The sequence below is a fragment of the Plectropomus leopardus genome, chromosome 17 (genome assembly GCF_008729295.1).
Source record: "Plectropomus leopardus isolate mb chromosome 17, YSFRI_Pleo_2.0, whole genome shotgun sequence".
Lineage (NCBI taxonomy): Eukaryota > Metazoa > Chordata > Actinopteri > Perciformes > Serranidae > Plectropomus > Plectropomus leopardus.
Window position 1 is genome coordinate 607,493 of NC_056479.1, and position 20,334 is coordinate 627,826.

The window sequence follows — 20,334 nt, forward strand, 5'->3', positions numbered from 1 at the left end:
GGAGTGCTGGGTCTGTACATCGAGGGGACTCCTTTGGTCATTACACACACAGCTCTCCTCTTGGCAGTAGCACAGTAGATAGCATTACAGACCTAGACCCCTTCTATCTGAGAACATTCACAGTCAGCCCTCTAACACCCCCATCTGATCATAGTAAAATTACAGCATACATTAAAAAAGACAGTAACAAACCCTCATGTAACAGAGCCCAGTAAACTGAACTACCCAAAACAACCTTACAGATGGACAAATAACAGCACGGACAACTACCAGAAAGCAATCAGACGTCAAACAATTCAATCTCAATTAGACTATTTTCTTTCCACATCATATCAGTAACAACGGCCTGAATCAGGCTGTACGGGATATTAACAACATATTTGACAATGCTGCACATTTATCCCATCTGGAAAAGTCTCAGCATCACAAATCAAAAAATTCAACCAGTGAAAACCTGTATAGTACTATAACACTGAATTCGGCCCAAAATAATCTCCTCAACAAATTCCAAACTTTAGAATCAGTCGTTAAAGACAACCAGAACCCTTTAGACCACCAAATTACTGAAGAGAAGCTATTGTCTAAAATCCACGCACTACAGCCAAAGAAGGCCAGTGGTCCTGATGGTATCTTAAATGAAATGCTGAAATTTAGCCACCATAAGCTCAAAACTGTCATATTAAAACTTTTCAACCTTGTTCTGAGTATTGGACATTTCCCTGACATCTGGAGCAAAGGAATTATAACACTGATCTTTAAAAATGGAAACAAATCTGACCTAAACAATTACGGAGGCATATGTGTGAGCTGGAAACTGGAGAAGTTATTCTGCAACATCCTCAACAGCCGACTGCAAGACTTCCTCAGAGATCATAACGTCCTGAGCAAGAGTCAGATTGGATTTACACCACAATATACAGTCATGTGAAAAAATTAGGACACCCTATGAAAGAATGTGTGTTTTTTTAACAAACTTGGACATATAGATATTTAATATTGATTTTAACAATACTGAGAGATTCAATATAACTAAACAATTAAAACTGTAGAAAAAACTTTTTGAAACATTCTGTAAAATGTAATATTATAAAAATGCAATTTCTGGTGAGGAATAAATTAGGACATCCCCACATTTATTCCCACTTCAAATGGCTAAAATCACACACGGGTGTGTCAAATCAGGTGCACATGATTAGAACATCGTTACTCAGCATTGTGAAGGAGGCTTGCCCTATTTAAACCTCAGACATTTAGTTTGGTGTGCTCCTGACTGTTAAAGTGAGAGTGAGCACCATGGTGAGATCCAAAGAGCTTTCTGAAGCCTTCAGAAAGAAGATTGTAGCAGCTTATGAGTCTGTTAAGGGATTTAAAAAGATCTCAAAATAATATGAAATCAGCCAATCCACTGTCCGAAAAATAGTCTACAAGTGGAGGACATTCAAAACAACTGCCAACATGCCCAGGTCTGGCCATCCAAGCAAGTTCACCCCGAGAGCAGACCGCAAAATGCTAAAAGAAGTCTCCAAAAACCCTAAAATGTCATCACGGGACTTACAACAGGCTCTTGCTACTGTTAATGTTAAAGTGCATGCCACAACAATCAGAAAGAGACTGCACAAGTTTAACATTCATGGGAGGCGTGCAAGGAGGAAACCTTTGCTCTCTAAGAAAAACACAAAGGCCAGACTGAAGTTTGCCAGAGAGAACGTACACAAAGACCGGGACTTCTGGAATAATGTTCTTTGGACAGATGAGTCTAAAATTGAATTATTTGGACACCAGAGCAGAGGACATGTTTGGCGTAAACCAAATACAGCATCCCAGGAAAGGAACCTCATTCCAACTGTGAAGCACGGTGGTGGAAGTGTCATGGTTTGGGGATGCTTTGCTGCAGCAGGACCTGGCCAACTCACCATCATAGAATCCACCATGAATTCTACCGTGTATCAGAGGGTGCTTGAGGAACATGTGAGACCATCTGTAAAAAACTTAAAGCTGAAGCAGAACTGGACCCTGCAACATGACAATGGCCCAAAACATACCAGTAAATCCACCAAGGACTGGCTGAAAACTAAGAAATGGAGAGTCCTGGAATGGCCAAGTCAAAGCCCAGATCTTAATCCCATTGAGATGCTGTGGGGTGACTTGAAACAAGCTGTACATGCAAGAAACCCCTCAAACATCTCACAGCTGAAAGAATTTTGCATTGAGGACTGGGGCAAACTTTCCTCAGACCGATGTCAGAGACTGGTAGATGGCTACAAGAAGTGTCTCACTGAAGTTATTTCTGCCAAAGGGGGTAACACTAGCTATTAGGTGGTAGGGTGTCCTAACTTTTTCCTCAGTTAGAATACGCATTTTTGTTGATATCTTTTTTTTAATGAGTAAAACCAGGTTAATTTTTGTTGTTTACCTGCAATAAATCACTTTCTTTTCCAGAGATAAATCAAAACAAAATTAGTCAGTTTTTTTCAGTTTTATTTATATAGCCCATTATCACAAAACATGGTTTGCCTCAGAGGACTTTACAGTGTACGACATCCCTCTGCCCTTAGACCCTCACATCACCCAAGGAAAAACAATAATGGTAGGTGTGGAATTAGTAATTGCTCTCTATGATGATGTTGATAGAGATGCTAACAGTCTCATGCATATGTTGAAAGGGAGGTGTCCAAAGGCAAGATCACAGCATCGGCGCAACCAGGACCAGACCACGATCAGGGCGAGCGGGGGGCACAGAATCAGTACAGCCACAGCACGAGCACAACCAAAGGCAGGGTCGCGGCATCAGCACAGCTATCACCACGGTCAGGCACAGTCAAGGTTACGGCCAGGATCCAGGGAAACTAGGAAACAAGGGAGCAGGAATGCTCCCGAGAGGCAACAGGATTAGCGTAGTGCAGTTCAACAGACCCAGGCTGTGTAAACGCGAGCCCCAGGCAGTGAGAGTACCACATGGCTATCACAGAGCTAAGCTAAGCTTGCACATGGCAATGCAGTTAACAGACATGCATGATTTCTGATGGCGGCATTGAGAGAAGGAAAGGAGCTCAGCGTATCAGAGGAAGTCCCCCGGCAGGTTAAACCTATGTCAGCCTAACTATGGGCTGGTCCAGGCAGCCTGAGCCAGCCCTAATTATAAGCTTTATCAAAGAGGAAGGTCTTAAGTCTACCCTTAAAAGTTGAAACGGTGTCTGCCTCCCTGACCGAAAATGGAAGATGGTTCCATAGGAGAGGAGCATGGTAACTGAAGGCTCTGGTTCCTAACCTACTTTTGGAAATTTTGGGAACCACAAGTAACCCTGCATTTTCAGAGCGCAGTGATCTTGAGGGTTGGTAAGGAACTATGAGCTGTGACAGATAGGATGGAGCCTGACCATTTAGAGCTTTGTAAGTAAGGAGGAGGATTTTAAATTCAATCCTGGATTTCACAGGGAGCCAGTGCAGAGAAGCTAAAACAGGAGAAATATGGTCCCTTTTCTTGCTTCCCGTTAAAACACAAGCAGCAGCGTTCTGCACCAGTTGGAGAGACCTAAGAGATTTGTTGGGGCAACCAAATAATAGGGAATTACAGTAATCCAGCCTAGAAGTGACAAATGCATGTACTAATTTTTCAGCATCTGTTTGGGATAGGATATGTCTAATTTTTGCGATGTTACGCAAGTGAAAGAAAGCTGTCCTTGAAGTTTGTTTTATATGGGAGGCAAAGGATAAATCCTGGTCAAATAAAACTCCGAGGTTCCTTACAGTTGTGCTAGAGGCCAAGGTAATGCCATCTAGAGAAATTGAATTGTTGGAAAAAGAGCTTCTGAGGTGTTTTGGGCCAAGAACAATAACTTCAGTTTTGTCTGAATTCAACATCAGGAAATTACCGCTCATCCAGGCTTTTACATCCTTAAGACATGTTTGAAGTCTAGATAGCTGATCAGTTTCATCTGGTTTCATAGATAGATATAATTGCGTATCATCAGCATAACAATGGAAATTTAAGGAATGTTTTCTAATTATGTTGCCTAGAGGAAGCATATATAAAGTGAAAAGGATTGGTCCAAGCACCGAACCTTGTGGCACTCCAAAGCAGACCTTTGTATGTGCGGAGGGTTGATCATTGATGTGAACAAATTGGGAACGATCTGATAAGTATGACTTAAACCAGGCTAGTGACGTTCTTTTAAGGCCAATTGAGGTTTCAAGTCTGTGCAGTAAGATTTGATGGTCAATGGTGTCAAATGCAGCACTGAGATCTAATAGGATTAAAACAGAGACCAGACCTGAGTCAGAAGTGATAAATAAGTCGTTATTAATTTTTACGAGTGCCGTCTCTGTGCTATGATGAACTCTAAAGCCTGACTGAAAGTCCTCGAATAAACTGTTGTCTTGGAGAAAGTCACAGAGCTGATGAGCAACCACTCTCTCAAGGATTTTAGAAATAAAGGGGAGATTAGATATCGGTCTATAGTTAGCTAAAATCTCAGGATCGAGAGTGGGCTTCTTTAGAAGAGGTTTAATGACAGCTACTTTAAAAGACTGGGGTACATAACCTGTTAATAAAGACGCATTGATTATATCTAATAAAAAGTTGTCTAATAAAGGTAAAACTTCCTTAAGGAGCTTAGTTGGGATGGGGTCTAGCAGGCATGTTGATGGCTTAGATGCAGAAACCAAAGTATAGAGTTGATGAAGGTCAATGGGGGAGAAATGGTCTAGATAAATTTCGGGCCTTGCTGCCATAATCAGGCTATCTGAGTTCGGGGTCAGGTCAGTTGAGGGTAAGAGGTGATGGATTTTATCTCGAATAGTTATGATTTTATTATTAAAGAAATTCATAAAGTCGTCACTGCTTAGGGCCGAAGGAATACAGGGCTCTATAGAGCTGTGACTCTGAGTCAACCTGGCTACAGTGTTGAAAAGAAACCTGGGATTGTTTTTGTTTTCCTCAATTAGTGATGAATAATAGTTTGCCCTGGCATGGCGGAGGGCCTTCTTATAGACTTTAAGACTGTCCAGCCAGACTAAACGGGACTCTTCCAGTTTGGTCGAACGCCAATGTCTTTCAAATTTTCGCGATGTTTGTTTCAATTTGCGAATCTGGAGGTTAAACCATGGGGCTAATTTTTTTTGTTTCATTATTTTCTTCTTGAAGGGTGCAACAGTGTCGAGAGCTGATCGCGGTGAGCCAGTAGCATTATCGATGAGACAGTCAATTTGGGAATGACTTAAGTTAGTAGTAGTGTGCTCAGGAGTTGTAAGACATGGTAATGATGTCAAAGCAGAGGGAATTAGTTTCTTAAATTTAGCCACTGCTGAATCAGATAGACATCTAGAAGAGTAGCTCTTACTGAGAGGCTTGTGGTCAAGTAATAAAAAATTAAAAGTTATCAAATAATGGTCTGACAGAGCAGGAATCTCAGGAAAGACTAATAAATCTGCAATATCAATGCCGTATGCAAGGACTAAATCGAGGGTGTGATTGTAGCGGTGGGTGGGTTTATGTACACACTGACTGAAGCCTATTGAATCCAAAAGTGTGGAGAAAGCAGAACTAAGGCTGTCACTATTAACATCCATGTGAATGTTAAAATCCCCTACGATAATAATTTTGTCTGATTTGAGCACTAAACTTGATATAAGCTCAGAGAACTCAGATAGAAATTAGACATCAATATGTGAACATTTCTTAACAAAGAACTGAATATTTAATGGGGTGTCCTAATTTTTTCACGACTGTAGAACTACAAACCACATGCATACCCTCCACACCCTTGTTAATAACCATGTCTACCAAAACAAGACGAAAATCTTCTCTTGTTTCAAAAAAAAGCATTTGACTCAATTTGGCATAATGGTCTATTCCTGAAATTAATTCAAAAAGATGTAGGGGGGGAAATCTATGATAAAATTAAAACAATGTATATGAATTATAAATGTGCTGTGAAATCAGTGATATGGAGACAGATTTTTTTCCCAAAGTAGAGGGGTGGAACAGGGCTGCAGTCTCAGCATCACTCTGTTTATTATTTATATTGATGATCTGGCAAAATCACTAGAACAATCAGACATCCCCAGCCTCACCCTTTCTGACTCAGAGATTAAATCACTACTCTTTGCAGATGGTCTCGTATTGCTGGCTCCATTTAAAGAGGCCTTACAACAGTAACTGGATCATCTACAAAACTTCTGTCAGTCCTGGGCCCTGACAGTTCATCTGGAGAAGACCAGGGTTATGGTCTTCCAGAAACAACCCAGATGTCAGGGAAACCCAAATAGGTTTTTGCTGGGCTCAACTGACATCGAACACACACACAACTACACATATTTGGGACTAAACATTACCTCTACAGGACATTTCAATCTGGTACTGAATGTTCTCAGAGACAAAGGGAGAAGGGCCTTCTGTGCTATAAAAAAGTCTTCAAACATCAATATACCCATCAGAATCTGGCTCAAAATATTCCAATCCATAATCCAACCAATAATACTGTATGGTAGTGAAGTGTAGGGTCCTCTTGTAAATCAAGACTTTGAAAAATGGTACAAACACCCACTTGAAACCCTACTCACTGAGTTCTGTAAGAGCATCCTCAAAGTCCACAGGAACACACCCAACAATGGCTGCAGGGCTGAACAAGGACAATTTCCCCTTTTAATTAAGATTCAAAAAAGGGCCATCAAATTCTACAAACAACAAAGGCAAGCGACCCTAACTCCGATTAGTAGAAAGCTCTTTATTGCCAAGAGGAGAACATAGAGAAGAGTCTCTTCAGCTAGCTGGTGCTGAGGCTCACCTCCTCTAACAGCACAAGGCCTCAGGACAGCCCTCACACAATCTGGCCCAACCAAATAATAGCTAAAGAAAAAGAACATTGCATTAACTATTGGACATCCATCACAAATACTCAAAGCAAACTTCAGTGCTATTTGGCTCTAAACAGACGATACACGGTGGTTGCCTGTCTGAGCAGCGTGACTGATCAGAAACTGAGAAAGACATTGACTATGTACAGACTCAGTAGTCACAGCTTGGCTATAGAGAGCAGCAGACACAGACAGACCTGGCTGCCTCATGAAGACAGGCTGTGTCAGCTCTGTCTGCAGAGAGAGGTGGAGACAGAGACACATTTCCTGCTACACTGTAGCGCATATGATGATATTAGAACAAAGTTCTTCACACAAATTAAATGTAAATGCCAAGATTTTGATGCTCTCACTGACCTGACAAAAATACAGTATCTACTGGGGGAAAACAGTGTCTGTGTCATAGAAGCAGCGAGGTTGGTGCATGCCACAGCCTACGGGACAGCCTGAACAACAACCTGACATGATGTTTAGACTTCATTGCTTTGGTTTTGTTTTGTTTCGTCTATATACAGTAGACATACCACACACAAGCACACACAAAACAAAATGTTCTTGCTGTTTTTATTTTTGCATCTATTTTTCTATCTAAGGGGTTGCTGTTGATTTGAATCTCATTATTCAATTTGCTTTATTGGCATGAATGTTTCTAAAACAATATTGCCAAAGCCTCAGATACAATTAAATGATGATATAAATAAATGAGCAAGAGAGAGAGAGATGAGGTGGAAATTGCAAGGAGGTGAAAATTGTGAAAATATTTCTGTCTCTTTACATGCACACTGTACACACACTCTTCTCAGCGGAAACCACACTTTTACATCTGTACCAACACACCTACATCATATTAGTTGCATAGATTTATTCTAGTACCTGGCAGGGCTCCAAAATACAACAAGCACAGAAACCAAGAAATAACAAGCATTTCATGTGTAGGATTATATGGGAAACTGTTGCCATTTGGTAGTATACAGTAAAATTGACAAATTTTACTACTTTCCTCCACAATAAAACCCTGACATTAAGGAATGCACCATTATATTCTGTAATGGCTGTGAGGAGTGCAGGAGCTTGTACGACTTCATAAATGAGAAGAATTTGTGCTCAGAAATATGAAAATACACTACTAATATCTGTTGACAGTGACATTGCAACAACGCTGTATGTGTGAAGACCAAAAGCACGAAACCATACATCCATGCTTGAAACACACTGCAGCTTGGCGAGGCTGGAGTCACGCTATTGTACATCAAAAACTTTGGAACCTGTCATAGACTACATGGTATTACTACCATTTAGTTGTCAAAATAATGTACTCTTTACTCATCAAACTAATCTATATAATAATACAAAATAAATATGCTAAATGGCTCCTATACACGCACAGGCGACACTTGCTGTATGAAGTGAGGAAGTTGAAGTAAAACAGATGTCTTTGTATTTCCCCATCTCTGTGACTAAGAGAGACTTTTAAACTGCAGTAAAGCGTGGTGTAGAGTCAATATAATCATCAAAATGCCATTTTCATTTCATTTTCATTTCTATTTCTGCTGACATACAGCATAAATTATCACCTTATAACAGGCATGTCAAACCGGCCCCCCTGTGGACCAGTTTGACATGCCTGCCTTATAACATGAAACTTCACATTATAATGTGAAACTGATGCCTATTTTTTTATTCTAGACTGGCAGCAATACGCTTCCATATTAAAAAGCCCATGTGCACCCGCTAATTGCGGTGAGAATTAGGTAATGGAGGGGTGGGTTTTATGACCTATACTGCAAACAGACACCAGGGGGCGATCCAGAATGAAAAGCTACACTTTGGGGGAACTGTCATGTTGTCCATCTTTATATACAGTCTATGTTTGTCAAACATAGGGTTGCCAGGCTTTTTTTTTTTCCCCACCTGTCAGTGAGGTGCTCCTGCATGACAGCCTAATACCTTCCCAGTTCACCTCTCTCCATGCAGGCACCCTGACATCTCAGAAGGTGTCAGCTCTTGTCATTTCTCTCTCAGTACACCTTCAGCATGTATCACTTGGACTGAGTCCAAAAAGCCTTCACTAGTTCACGCTGTGGTGCATCACTCCCCTCTGCACCCTGCTGGAGAGCTCTGCGCTGGCACTGTGCAGCACACCATGTCTCCAGGTCTGACATGTTGTTGCTTTAATAGAGCAAGTGGGGGGCGGTGAGCTGCTACAGCAGTATGTTAAACCTTAATGTTTAGGTTAATATTCGGCTGCATCTGCTCACCTGGAGCCAGATGCAGAAAATTATGTCTAGATTCACAACGAAAACAGGCAGACGTATACACAGACACATTCTTTATCACAACACAGTTAAGATGGCAAACAATCTTAAAACATAGTTTTCCGTCCCAAAACATATAGTTAATCTCCTTATCATATAACCTGCAACTCTCAGCTAAAACTGTGTGTACGCCTGATCAGAGGAGTGAGTTAGGTGCGCACATTCTTACTACACATTCCTCACTTTTACACAGTTTATGTTTGGGAAAAGGTGTATGCATATTTTTTGTGCGTATACATGGTTTATGCATCTGGCCACTGGTCTGCTTTATCTGTCTGAGACTACTGCTTGAGTCTGTGCTCTTAAACTTTGGCATCTCACATCAACAGCTTCACTGTTAAGTACCATCAATCTATATAGGAACTTCAAGTTAACTCTCCTTAGAATTATACATACCAAAAATCCACTAAAGTGACACTGTAATTAGACCTGTGTGCTTGATGGTGTTAGGGTGTGTGTGTGGAGAACTAACACCATGCCTCAGCTACAGAGTTGATGCATTTTTGTTGTGGCTGGCATGATGCTCTGTTCTGCTCTTGTGGAGAGGCTGTGTGTAGTGTTTCCCTCATAAAGCACATAAACACTAACTGCATGGAATCTAAATGAAGACGGTTAATAATGTAACTACAGTTAATCATGCACAATGACAACAGGTTCCTGGGGCACCCTGGTAGTTCACCTGGAAGAGTGCTGCATGTCATCCCCTCTCCCCCCCTGCCTTTCTCTCTCTCTCTCTCTCTCTCTCTCTCTCTCTCTCACTATCATGAGCAGAACTGCTACAAAAAAAACAACAATTCTTAAAAAAGATGCCAGTTTGCATAAAAAGCGTCAACATAGAGCTTGTCTTTGGGGGTTTTTTTGTGTCTATTGCCAATTGTGACTGTTTGACAAAGTGTGTATGTAATATACTGGTAGGGTTGGGCCGTTGTTAAACTTGTCAAAGTTGTTTGATTTTAAGCCAACCAGCAGACCAGTATACCAAATTTCACAAACTGGGCTCAGCAGCTGCTCCTGGGTTGTACATAACAGGTACCATGTCCCAACAGCAAACAAGGGTCCAATTATCAGGTAATATCACGTACCATCAGAGCACTCTGTCCAAACTGAATTTGTTAAATATGCACTTTTGTCAAGTCATTTTAACAAAACATGAGAGTGTCAGCTGTGCCTGAGTAGACTCGAGACGGAATCACATCAAAGATACATGAGTACTTGTGAAGTAGTGTCTATTTTTTTTCAGGGTCTGTAGTATACTTTTTAAACAGAAAACCCACATTTAGTGTTTTGATATGCACTGGAAATTACATACAATATAGCCAACAACAAGTAGGTAGATTTCAGTGATGGTCTTTTACCAGAATCTCTGTTTGCTGGCAATCTCCCATAGGTGTATAAATAACTCCTCATTTGAACTTCATGAATCAGTCGTTCCTCATCCATTGCAGCGTTTAAAGTGAACAACAGCAATAAGTAACAAAAGGCTATTCAATCAACTCTAAATGACGCACCACATTGCTCCCAGCCAGTTAAGACACCCCCTCTGTTGGCTTCCTATCCAAAATGTACAAATTATTGGTGCAGTTTTAGTGTCCTTGAGGGAAACTCTGCTTTGCTTTGTCTGATCACCCAAATAACACATGAACTTTCTATTAAAGAAATACAATGTGCTGCTCTGCCTCTCACACCTCTACTGAATTTTGATTTCTTCAATGTTGCCATGCTCAGCTTGGTAGCAAATTGCACACAGCCTGTTAACCACGAGAGATTCCATTAGTCTGATAGTCATATTGCTCATTATGAATGCAATACCAGTTGTATTTAGTGCTGTGGCGCCTTCAGCACAGGTTGCTGATGAAAGCTACTTTTTAATTTTCCACAACGGGTCATTATGACAAATACTGGTGCAATTGGTTTGCATAAAATCAAACACATTTAAGGTAGTACTCGGGACTGGAACAGAGCGGACTGGACCAGACCGGCAAAACCTGAAATTGACCCAAACTCTACATATTGTAGCATATTTTTCTTGAGCCTCTGTCCTCTCCAGCTTATGCCTTTTGCTAGACGTCCTGTAGCTAAAGTGTTGTGTGGAGTCAGGGTTAGCCCACGGTTAGGCTCAGTTTAGGGGCAAGTTTAGGGTTTAGAGGTTAGGGAGTGAACACAGTTCAGTGGATTTTCCTCACAAGTATAGTAATCCAAATCTGTGTGTGTGTGTGTGTGTGTGTGTGTGTGTGTGTTTGTGCGTGTGTGTGTGTGTGTGCGTGCGTGTGTGTGACGTTGGTTCATAAGAACCGGTTCAACTGCCCGTCCTGCTTTAAGAGCTACCGAACCATGCTGGACCTGGCCCAGCACCGCTGCAGCGCCGCGGCCAAAAACCAGGTTGGTGTGAGCGTGAGTGCGTGTGTGTGTTGTGTGTGAGGCAAAGTCAATAGATGAAACTGTAGCTGTGAGTAAGGGCCAACTTGTTTTAGATGTGAGGGTTAGGAACACAAACTCTTTTGAGTGAGGCTGTCTCTCATCTGTGCGCTTCAAACTGCTTCACGTGGCTTTTTAACACAAAATCAAATGTTCTCTGTTGGTGCTGTTTCAGTGTTACTGCACTGCTGGCAGTGTTAACTTGAATTCAGCATCAAAGCAAAGACACACCATGGATGACTATCAGAGCAGGTTGGACAAATGCACCTAAAACCTACAGACAAATACAAATTTCTTTTGAAATAACTCCAATTAATCACTAACTAAAATATAGATAATACAACGAGACAAACCCAGTGTATAAAAAAACCCCCACTTATTTCAGAAAGTGAAAATTAAACTTTAGTTACAAGTCAGTTTTAAAACAACACTGATGTTTGTTGTTTCCATACTGGCTGTGAACATATCCCCACCTGATACAATTCTAGTGTAAGTGATGGGGGACAAATCAGTAAAAATGCATCCCATAGTTCACCTGAAGCAATTGTGAGGCAGCCTTTTTTGAACAAAATTTCTGTTTTTTAAAAACCTGTTTTTAATGTTACCCAAAATGTATTTTAATAGGGCACTGCATTGTAAAAGTACCTCCTATTTCAGTTCAAGTTGTGTGTGTAAAATGCAGGTAATCAACTTGTTTTCACTTCAAAGTAAAGTGGGTTTGTTTCAGCCCTGTGTCAGTTCATTTTATGTATCCCATTGTCTTGACAAGGAATCTGGTCTGTAAAATGTAAACACACCAGATATGGATGACGGTCTGAACTGCGAAGATAAAACCTAGACGCAAAACAAAAAAACAGGCTGAATGTTGAAGGAATGATAAGAACCAATTAAACGTAAAGGTCAACTGTAGCTCTAAATATTTAGGCCAAGGTTAACGTTTAACATCAGTGTTAGCAAAAATACAATTGGTTAGAAGTTAGAGGACAAGTGGACAAACCAAGCATCTTCTATGGTTGTCATGGTTATGGAAGACAGACCCAAATTGGATTCATGTAAATGTTGGAGTTGACAGTCTATATATAGTGATGATGTCTAGGTTTGGTAGCCTTAATGTTTGTGTGAGTGTATCTGTTTGTGTTTGTATGTGTGTACAATTTTACCACTCCATCGCCTCATATAAACAGGTTTACGCAATACGTGTGCAAGACAGAATTGAAATGCATCATCTTAAGGCATTTTCAGTGAACGACACAAGAAGAGGAATCTGATACCTGAGTTCATCACATTCGTCTGTCACCTCTCTGCTCTATATTCTCTATTTTCTATCCATTACTGTGGAAAAACAATGTGCATTATGATTAATGATTCACTAAATGCCTCTTCCTCTCTGTCCTTTGTCCTCCTCCTCCCTCCTTTCATCCAGTCTGGTGGTCGTCGTTCCAATTTCTCTGCCACACCTCGCCGTCAGCAGCAGCAGCAGCAGCAACAGCAACAGCAGAACAGTGCCAACTCCATGATGCAGCCACAGCATGGAGGACACAGCCAGCAGGACCCTCTGCCCTCCCATTGCGTTTCCCCCATGTCCCAGGGGGGGCAGGGTGGCGTGACCAGCCAGTCTGTGCCTGACCCCCACCAGGTAGGACAAACTCTGGGGAACCATTCTTTATTTAAGGTGTAGTGTACAGGCTTTAGTGGCATCTGGTGGTGAGGTCACCTATTGTAACCATCTGAAACCGTTCCCGTTTCCCAAGCATGTAGGAGAACAATGGAGGCCAACACGAACACATGAATGGTAGGGTTGGGCTGAGTTTGATATTAAGCCGAACACCAGACCACGTTGGTTTACCAAATTTTACAAGGTGCCCCACATGATTCAGCAGTCAAAACTCAACTCAACTCTCGTAAATGGCCCTATCTAGAGCCAGTATTTAGTTTGCCCTCTCTGGGCTACTGTAGAAACAACATGGTGGACTTTGTGGAAGAGGACTCGCTCCCTATATAGATATAAACGGCTCAGTCTGAGGAAATGAAAACATTTATTCTTAGTTTCAAGTGATTACAAACTTAAGAAAACATAGTTCTGATTATTACATTACATTTCTGCTGATATTCCCTGCTGAGTCCTACACACTGGGCCTTTACCAGGAGTTCTGTTGTTGACATGAGAGAGTGTGTTGAGCTTGTGCTTGTTCCAGCAGGGCCGTCCCAGCTCAGTGTCCTCCCAGAGCAGCCAGCAGAGCATGAGGAGCTCGTCCTCCAACAAACACATCTCCTCCTCCAGTGCCACCCCATCCTCCTCCTACTCCCTGCTCCAGCCCTTGGTGCCTGAGGTAAAGGAGTTGAGCTCGGGATACACTAGGCTGAGCGCCAACCCCATGGTAGGAGAGAGAACCGCCACACATCTGCTGTCTGCTGGCTAGCTTCCTTCTCCCTGTCTTGCTACTAACATCAGCAGTGAGGGACAAATATTTCAGTGCTCTTTGTAGCCTCTGCTCACGGCTCATGTCTTAACTCTTTTCCACTGTGGATAGGCCACACAACTGTTTGTAGTAGGAAGTTAACAGAAAGATAGCTGCTCCTTTAAACGTCTCAGTTCTACTGTCTTTAGAGACACCTGGTGGCCAAAGTCTTCACTTTCTCCATGAAGTTGGCTTTTTTAGTCTGCTGTTGCCATTTATAATATAAATGGGTTTCTACTATGTCACTAAAAATTAAAAAAAAAAAAAAAATAGAATCACTAAATTATAGTGTCAGGGCAATTAAAACGTCCCTTTGCAACATCCTCCCTGAGCCCACTAGCCCACATAAATTTGAGGTTGGAGTCTGCTAGCTTTTTGATTATAGCAGCTGTAGCGAGATAATGCTCATTTTCTGGCTGTTAGAATAAAGATGCTGAACTTCGTCTGTTTTTCATTTAAAAACACAGAGTGGTGAGACATTTGGTATTTCAGTGTTGGCTGACTGTCTGTCTACCACACACGAGGCTGAAAAATGATGTGCACAAGCACACGTACTGTCAGTTAGGGCTGGTTGACCACAATATGGGATTGCGATAAAATATATTTCTAATGATGATAAACTTTGGACACTTTTACTCTATGAATTGATCAAACAGCCTGTCATAAGGCAGAAAGAAATGTGACGGCAGCCAGTTAGTATGCTGCCTTTCTTGTCTACTCTATGTCTGTAGGTGCATCCAAAGTCTCTTGTTTGTCAGTTCCTTGCTCCATCCTCACTTGAACTGGAAGTCATCCTTGTGCATCATCTTGAAGGCCGTCTCAAAGCACTCATTTGTGCTCTGAGGAGTGAGGATCAAGGATCAAAGAGGGATCTTGGAGCAGTCATGAGCAACGAAACACAAGAGTAGCGTCTGCAATGTCTTTTATCAGCCGATAACCCTCCTCATTTAGTGATTGGATAGCGCTACAGCTGATTAGGCTGATCTGAAACATCACAAAATCAGTGCAGTTTCATACCACAGTAAAGGAAGATTAGACATTCGACTCAAGTGTATAACTGCCATGTTTTATATTTTGTTTTCTGATTCACCATCTAGTTAAAAATTTGAAAATCAGAAGGACCAATATAGCATAATATAGCTATATAGCAAAATATCCCAATATTTTTGTTTGGTGATATTGTAATGTTACTTGGACACAAGTATTGGCTTTTTGATTATATAAATTATATCACTGCAAATGCAAATCACACTTTTGGTAGCCTTCTAAAATAATGTAATCAGTTGCTTTTTCAGTTCACTAGATACATGTTGCTGCAATGAAAATATTAAATTGAAATTAACAGATTGAAAACCTAATCTTATTAGATAAAGACAGATATTGACAAAGTTTTCGATCAGGGACAGAATTGGCAGTTGAAAACAAGGTAAATTGCAGTATATCACAATATATTCTATCGCATTACTCGGCAAATGGCAACATGTTTAAAATCACAATAATATAGAATCATGACTTGTTTATCATGATTTTATCGTGTAGTGGAGCCCCTGGTGATTTCCACCACTAAAATTTACCATTGTTATCGACATAAATTATATCTCAAACACTATAGCAACCCAGTAGCCAGAAAAAATATCAGTATTGTACGTGTTTGCAAATCACAGATCATTAGTATGTTATTACATAGGGGATATGCTGAAACTTTGCATTTCTTTAATCACAATGTCATTAATGTGTGGTTACGTTGAAGCAAAAGTGCCTCTTGGGTATGATTAGGAAAAGATTGTGTTTTGGCCTAGGAGACATGCTTTTTCGAGGCAGTGTCCAGCTGAAAGCGCAATGATGTGTCTGTAAAACACTGCCACTCTTTGTGAAACTATCCCAGGTGTGAAAACAGAGGCAAGTTGCTAACACACAATCGCTTTTGTTGTTTGTTTTTAACAATGGTCTGCAGCTCAGCTCTCTGGTGGTCACACCATCCACCGGCCCCGTCACCTCCAGATGACAAAGTCAGCTTATATACGTCAACGAACATTGACAACATTTTCTTTGGTCATCTCCTCTGTCATGCTAACACCATGCAGCATTACTATAAACCAGTGAGATCATTCCACTGCTCCTGCCTCTGACCTCATCTCACTTGGTTGTGGTCTCATTGCAGAAATAATAGTTAACAGTAATTATTAGAAGACAACATAACCATCATATTTAGTAAGCTCTTAAACTCCACACTTAATATTTTCACATAATTCTGTGACGGTTATGGTAAACCAGCAGACATGCAGTGAAACGTCTCTAACACTGAAGATGAACTCTTAGTTTCCGCGCCCGTGTGTCCACGAGGGTCTGTTTGGTCAGTGTGACGTAAATGTCGTCATCCACCCCTGTCCGTGTGGGTCTGCATGGACCCTATGCTGAGTCCACGTGCAGCCCCATTTTTTTGTCACCACCCAGATGGATGCAGAGCAGGTGCCAACTGCACATGCTCCAGTCAGTGAAGTTTGTTTGCAGTTGAGTATTTGACAGATAGTCCAGACCCAGCAGCAGCTTCTTAAACCTCATTCCCACTGCACAAAAATCTGCTAACACCCACTAACATCTGGCTTTTAAATGCCATAGAAATGTGTACAGTCAGCATTCATTCCTGTGTCAAATGACTGCAGTAGTCACAGGTTTTTATCGCCTCCAGCTCCGATCAGCATCGATGGAAATACTACCTTGAACGTGCTAATTTCAGATCCTTATCCAGCAAGATGCATTGACGCACCCCTACTAAATCCTGTCTGCCTCTATCCTAAACAGCGCTTAAACACAGATCCACATTAGTCTGCAGTGAGTTTGAAAGAGAGACTGAAAAAGTAAGAGATATATAAAGAGGAGTAACCACTGTTAACCTGCTCTCCAGCCTGTCCGTGACATCAAACAGACAGGAAAATAGCGTGCGCGCACGCACACACACACACACATGGGATTAGCAGTTTCTAAAAAACTTATGGCAGGAGGTAAGTAAGTACAGTCCACAGGTTTATTCCTGCGGTTTGACACAGACCGTCAGTTGTACTGAGTAGAATTGCGTCCAGCTGTGGTCAATGAATGCAGAAAGCATGTCAGAGCCTTAACTTCACCATCTCTATGTTCTCTGTCTGCCTCTAAATCTAACCATGAAGCTTCATTGTTGCTTTCTGCATCACTGCACTGTGTGTGTGTGTGTGTGTGTGTGTGTGTGTGAGAGAGAGAGAGAGAGAGAGACTCCTCATCCATGTGTCCATGTAAACTTCATCAGTGCCTTACAGATGGTTGACTGTGACAAGTCACTTTGCTGACACTAATATTTTACTCGCCTCTTTTCTTTTTCCTCCCCCTCCTCTTCTGTCCCTTCTTCTTTTTCTCTAACTCTCTTCTGTGTTTCACCCTGATTCTCTCTCTCTCTGGCTCTTTTCCCTTCTCTTTCCCCCTACAGCCCAAGCACCAGGACACTTTCTCTCTGGCCCCCCAGCGGCCCCTCACCACCATCAACCCCATTGGTCACTCCCTTCATCCGAACGGAGCGCCCACGCTCAAGCCTTCCCCCGTGCCACGCACCATCCAGGCCATGCCTTGGGAGCAGCGCTCTCTCTACAATCAATGAGACCCTTGGAAACCAGCCACCCCCCCTTCACCTAGCATCCTCCACCACCCCCACAGACCCCGCTCATCCTCCCAACCCCTTTCGGACCCAGCATCAAGAGGGAGGACTTTGGACGCCCCTCCACTCCCTCAGCCCTCCTTTGGAACGTTGTGTTTGGGAACAGGCCTGGGCACACTGAGAACTAGCTGAGATTGATTACTGAGTAGTTAGGTTTAAAAATGTGTTGCCTTGACCCTTATGTATGATGTATGCCATGTACTGGATATAAGTTAAAATGTCTGTCCCCTAATCTGTCCTCTCACCAAGGATTTATCTCCTCATCCTCCTCTCCCACTCTAGTTATGAAAATATCTATCCTTCCCATTATGAATAGTGCCCCCCCCCCCCCTTTATTCATATGTTGAATGAAACAAAAGGCTATTTTTTACCAACAGTGTCCCAAACCCTGTATGACAAGGGATTCCGGGGCGCCATGTTGTTGAAGTAAATGTGACAAAATTCTCCCTTCAGTCTGATATGTTTTTGAACATAAGACAAAATGTTTTAGTCCAATGAGGTTTCTTAAAGGAGAAAAGGAGACTTTCTTTATTGTCACTTTTTTTTACTTAGCCCTTCAACGTGCTCCAGAATGATGTTTGTGTATATTGTGCGTTAGGAAGTGTCCTGACTATTTCGGAAAGCTATTTTCATTCTCCTTGATGTCACAGTGCCCACACCTCTCAACCCCAAGCATCAACAGAAAGGAACTCAACGGAAACAACCCAGCTGACTGTTGTTGACATGGAGACGGCGGTTTGGCTCGTCTTTGTTATGAAGACTGACACCCTGTGGTTGAAAAGGACCTCAATGTTACCAGCAGCCACCACCGACAAGGACAGTTTGGAGCGGTTACCTTCTTTTAACACACAACTGAAAGCTCACTATTTTCTAAAGTTGCATCTGACTGGTGGCTTATTGTTATTGTAGTTTTAATAATCTCTTGGCTGGGAATCATATCTAGAAGAAAACAGTACAAAACTCCATCTCTTTAGTTTCAAATTCACTGTCAACAGTTTTGTTCCTTTCACATTGAAGCGCTTTAAAACAAGTGCTCTATAATTCTTACTGTCACCCCCTCCCCCCGCCCCCACACATACACACACACACACACACACACACCCTCTGTAGAGCTGTGTTGGCTGTGAAGATGTAACTTTGCCTTACATCAGCCCCTCATCACGACTCACTCAATGATCTGCAGCAGTACTGGGCCCGTCTGAGCCCATGTCATGGCTGGAAGCGGCCAAAGTAATGTGTGCAGCCCCCCCACCCCCCCCCCACCCCCAGCTCTGTCACAGGGAACCCCATCACAGTTTGGCTTAAATGATTGGTCTGAGGGCAAACATCTCCCATGTGCACACTCCCTGCGGGGTTTCTTTTTCTTTAGATGGCATCAAGCCTGCGTCTCACCACTCTCGCCATGGATTTAGTGAACACCTCCCTGCACGGTGTTGCAATAAGCAGCCAGTCACAGATAACTCCAAATAAACACAAAGACAAAGTGAATTTTGTAAACGTCAATTTGATGAATAACAGTTTAATCATGGTTCCAATATGTAGTTCTGTTACGTTATCTCGCTAACACGGTGTTCATTGAAATACCCACAATTCTACTGACATTGTATTTTTCTCTTTTTAAAGTTGTTTCTATTTTTATTCATGACATGTTTTCATTGTTGCTTTCTCTCTCCTTGTAAAGTGTCTTTGAGTATTTAGAAAAGTGCTATACAAATAAAATGTTTTATTATTATCACCATCAGTGCGGCTTTTCCTCTGTACGTGTCAAAATGATGCTTGAGCCTGTGGTCGTGTTTTTTCAATGAAAATCCTTCTTTGATTTTCTCTTCCCTCAGTACTGAAACGCTGCATATAGATATTTGACATGGGAACGGGATTCATCCTGAGCTGAACAACACAAACTGCTGTTTCCAAAGGCCAAGACAGAACTGGAACACATGAGCCAACATGTCCTGAAAGCGCTCTGAATAATGTCATGTTGCCCACACCTACAGTTTAATGACCACTGAGCAAACCTCGTCTGATGATGGCAAGTTCCAGAACATGTGAGTGAGTGGACACTGAGGGATAACCAGAGCTTTTCTTCACTTCCAGCCCCAAATGCCTTTTATTTATGTTCATTTTCTGGTGAAGAGTTTGAAAACAACCACAAGGAGGCGACATATCCTCTGTCCATTTAACTTGTCTCAAACAGATTATACTAAAATCATTTGGACCCGGGGTGTCAAACTCGTTTTAGGTCATGTGAAACATACAACCTAGTTTGATTTCATGTGAGCTGGACCTATAAAAAAAAAAAACAATTACTTTTTTTTTTATCTTAGTATAAAGAAGTACAAATACATTCTGAAAATATTCGTCCTTTTGCTAAACAGATGATGAACCGACCGAGATATCTTGATAAAGATATCTATAATAAAGATAATTACAATTTAACATGTCTCTTTTTCTACATTCAGTTAGTCTCATGTGCACTCACATGCAGATGGTTCCTTTCCTGTGTAATGATGCTGGCATCACAACACTTATTGACTTATTTCCTGCTTTACAAGACCTTTTATAAATCAAACATTTTGGCAATGCCTTAGACCAGGGTTCCACCAAC

At 41.7% G+C, this 20,334-nt stretch overlaps 1 protein-coding gene across 3 annotated transcripts in view; it reads left to right on the plus strand.

Annotated features, from left to right (window-relative positions):
* Positions 1-18,809, plus strand: part of LOC121956612 (zinc finger protein 646-like) — a 31,447-nt gene extending 12,638 nt beyond the window's left edge. Inside the window, exons 4-7 of one of the 3 annotated variants that reach the window (XM_042504925.1) lie at positions 11,460-11,549; positions 13,009-13,221; positions 13,781-13,963; positions 17,505-18,809. In XM_042504925.1, the coding sequence (XP_042360859.1) occupies positions 11,460-11,549; positions 13,009-13,221; positions 13,781-13,963; positions 17,505-17,672 (654 nt within the window). In that variant the 3' untranslated portion in view covers positions 17,673-18,809. The remainder of the gene's footprint in view (positions 1-11,459; positions 11,550-13,008; positions 13,222-13,780; positions 13,964-17,504) is intronic. The other 2 variants (XM_042504926.1, XM_042504927.1) reach the window with 2 other exon arrangements.
* Positions 18,810-20,334: the final 1,525 nt, after the last annotated feature.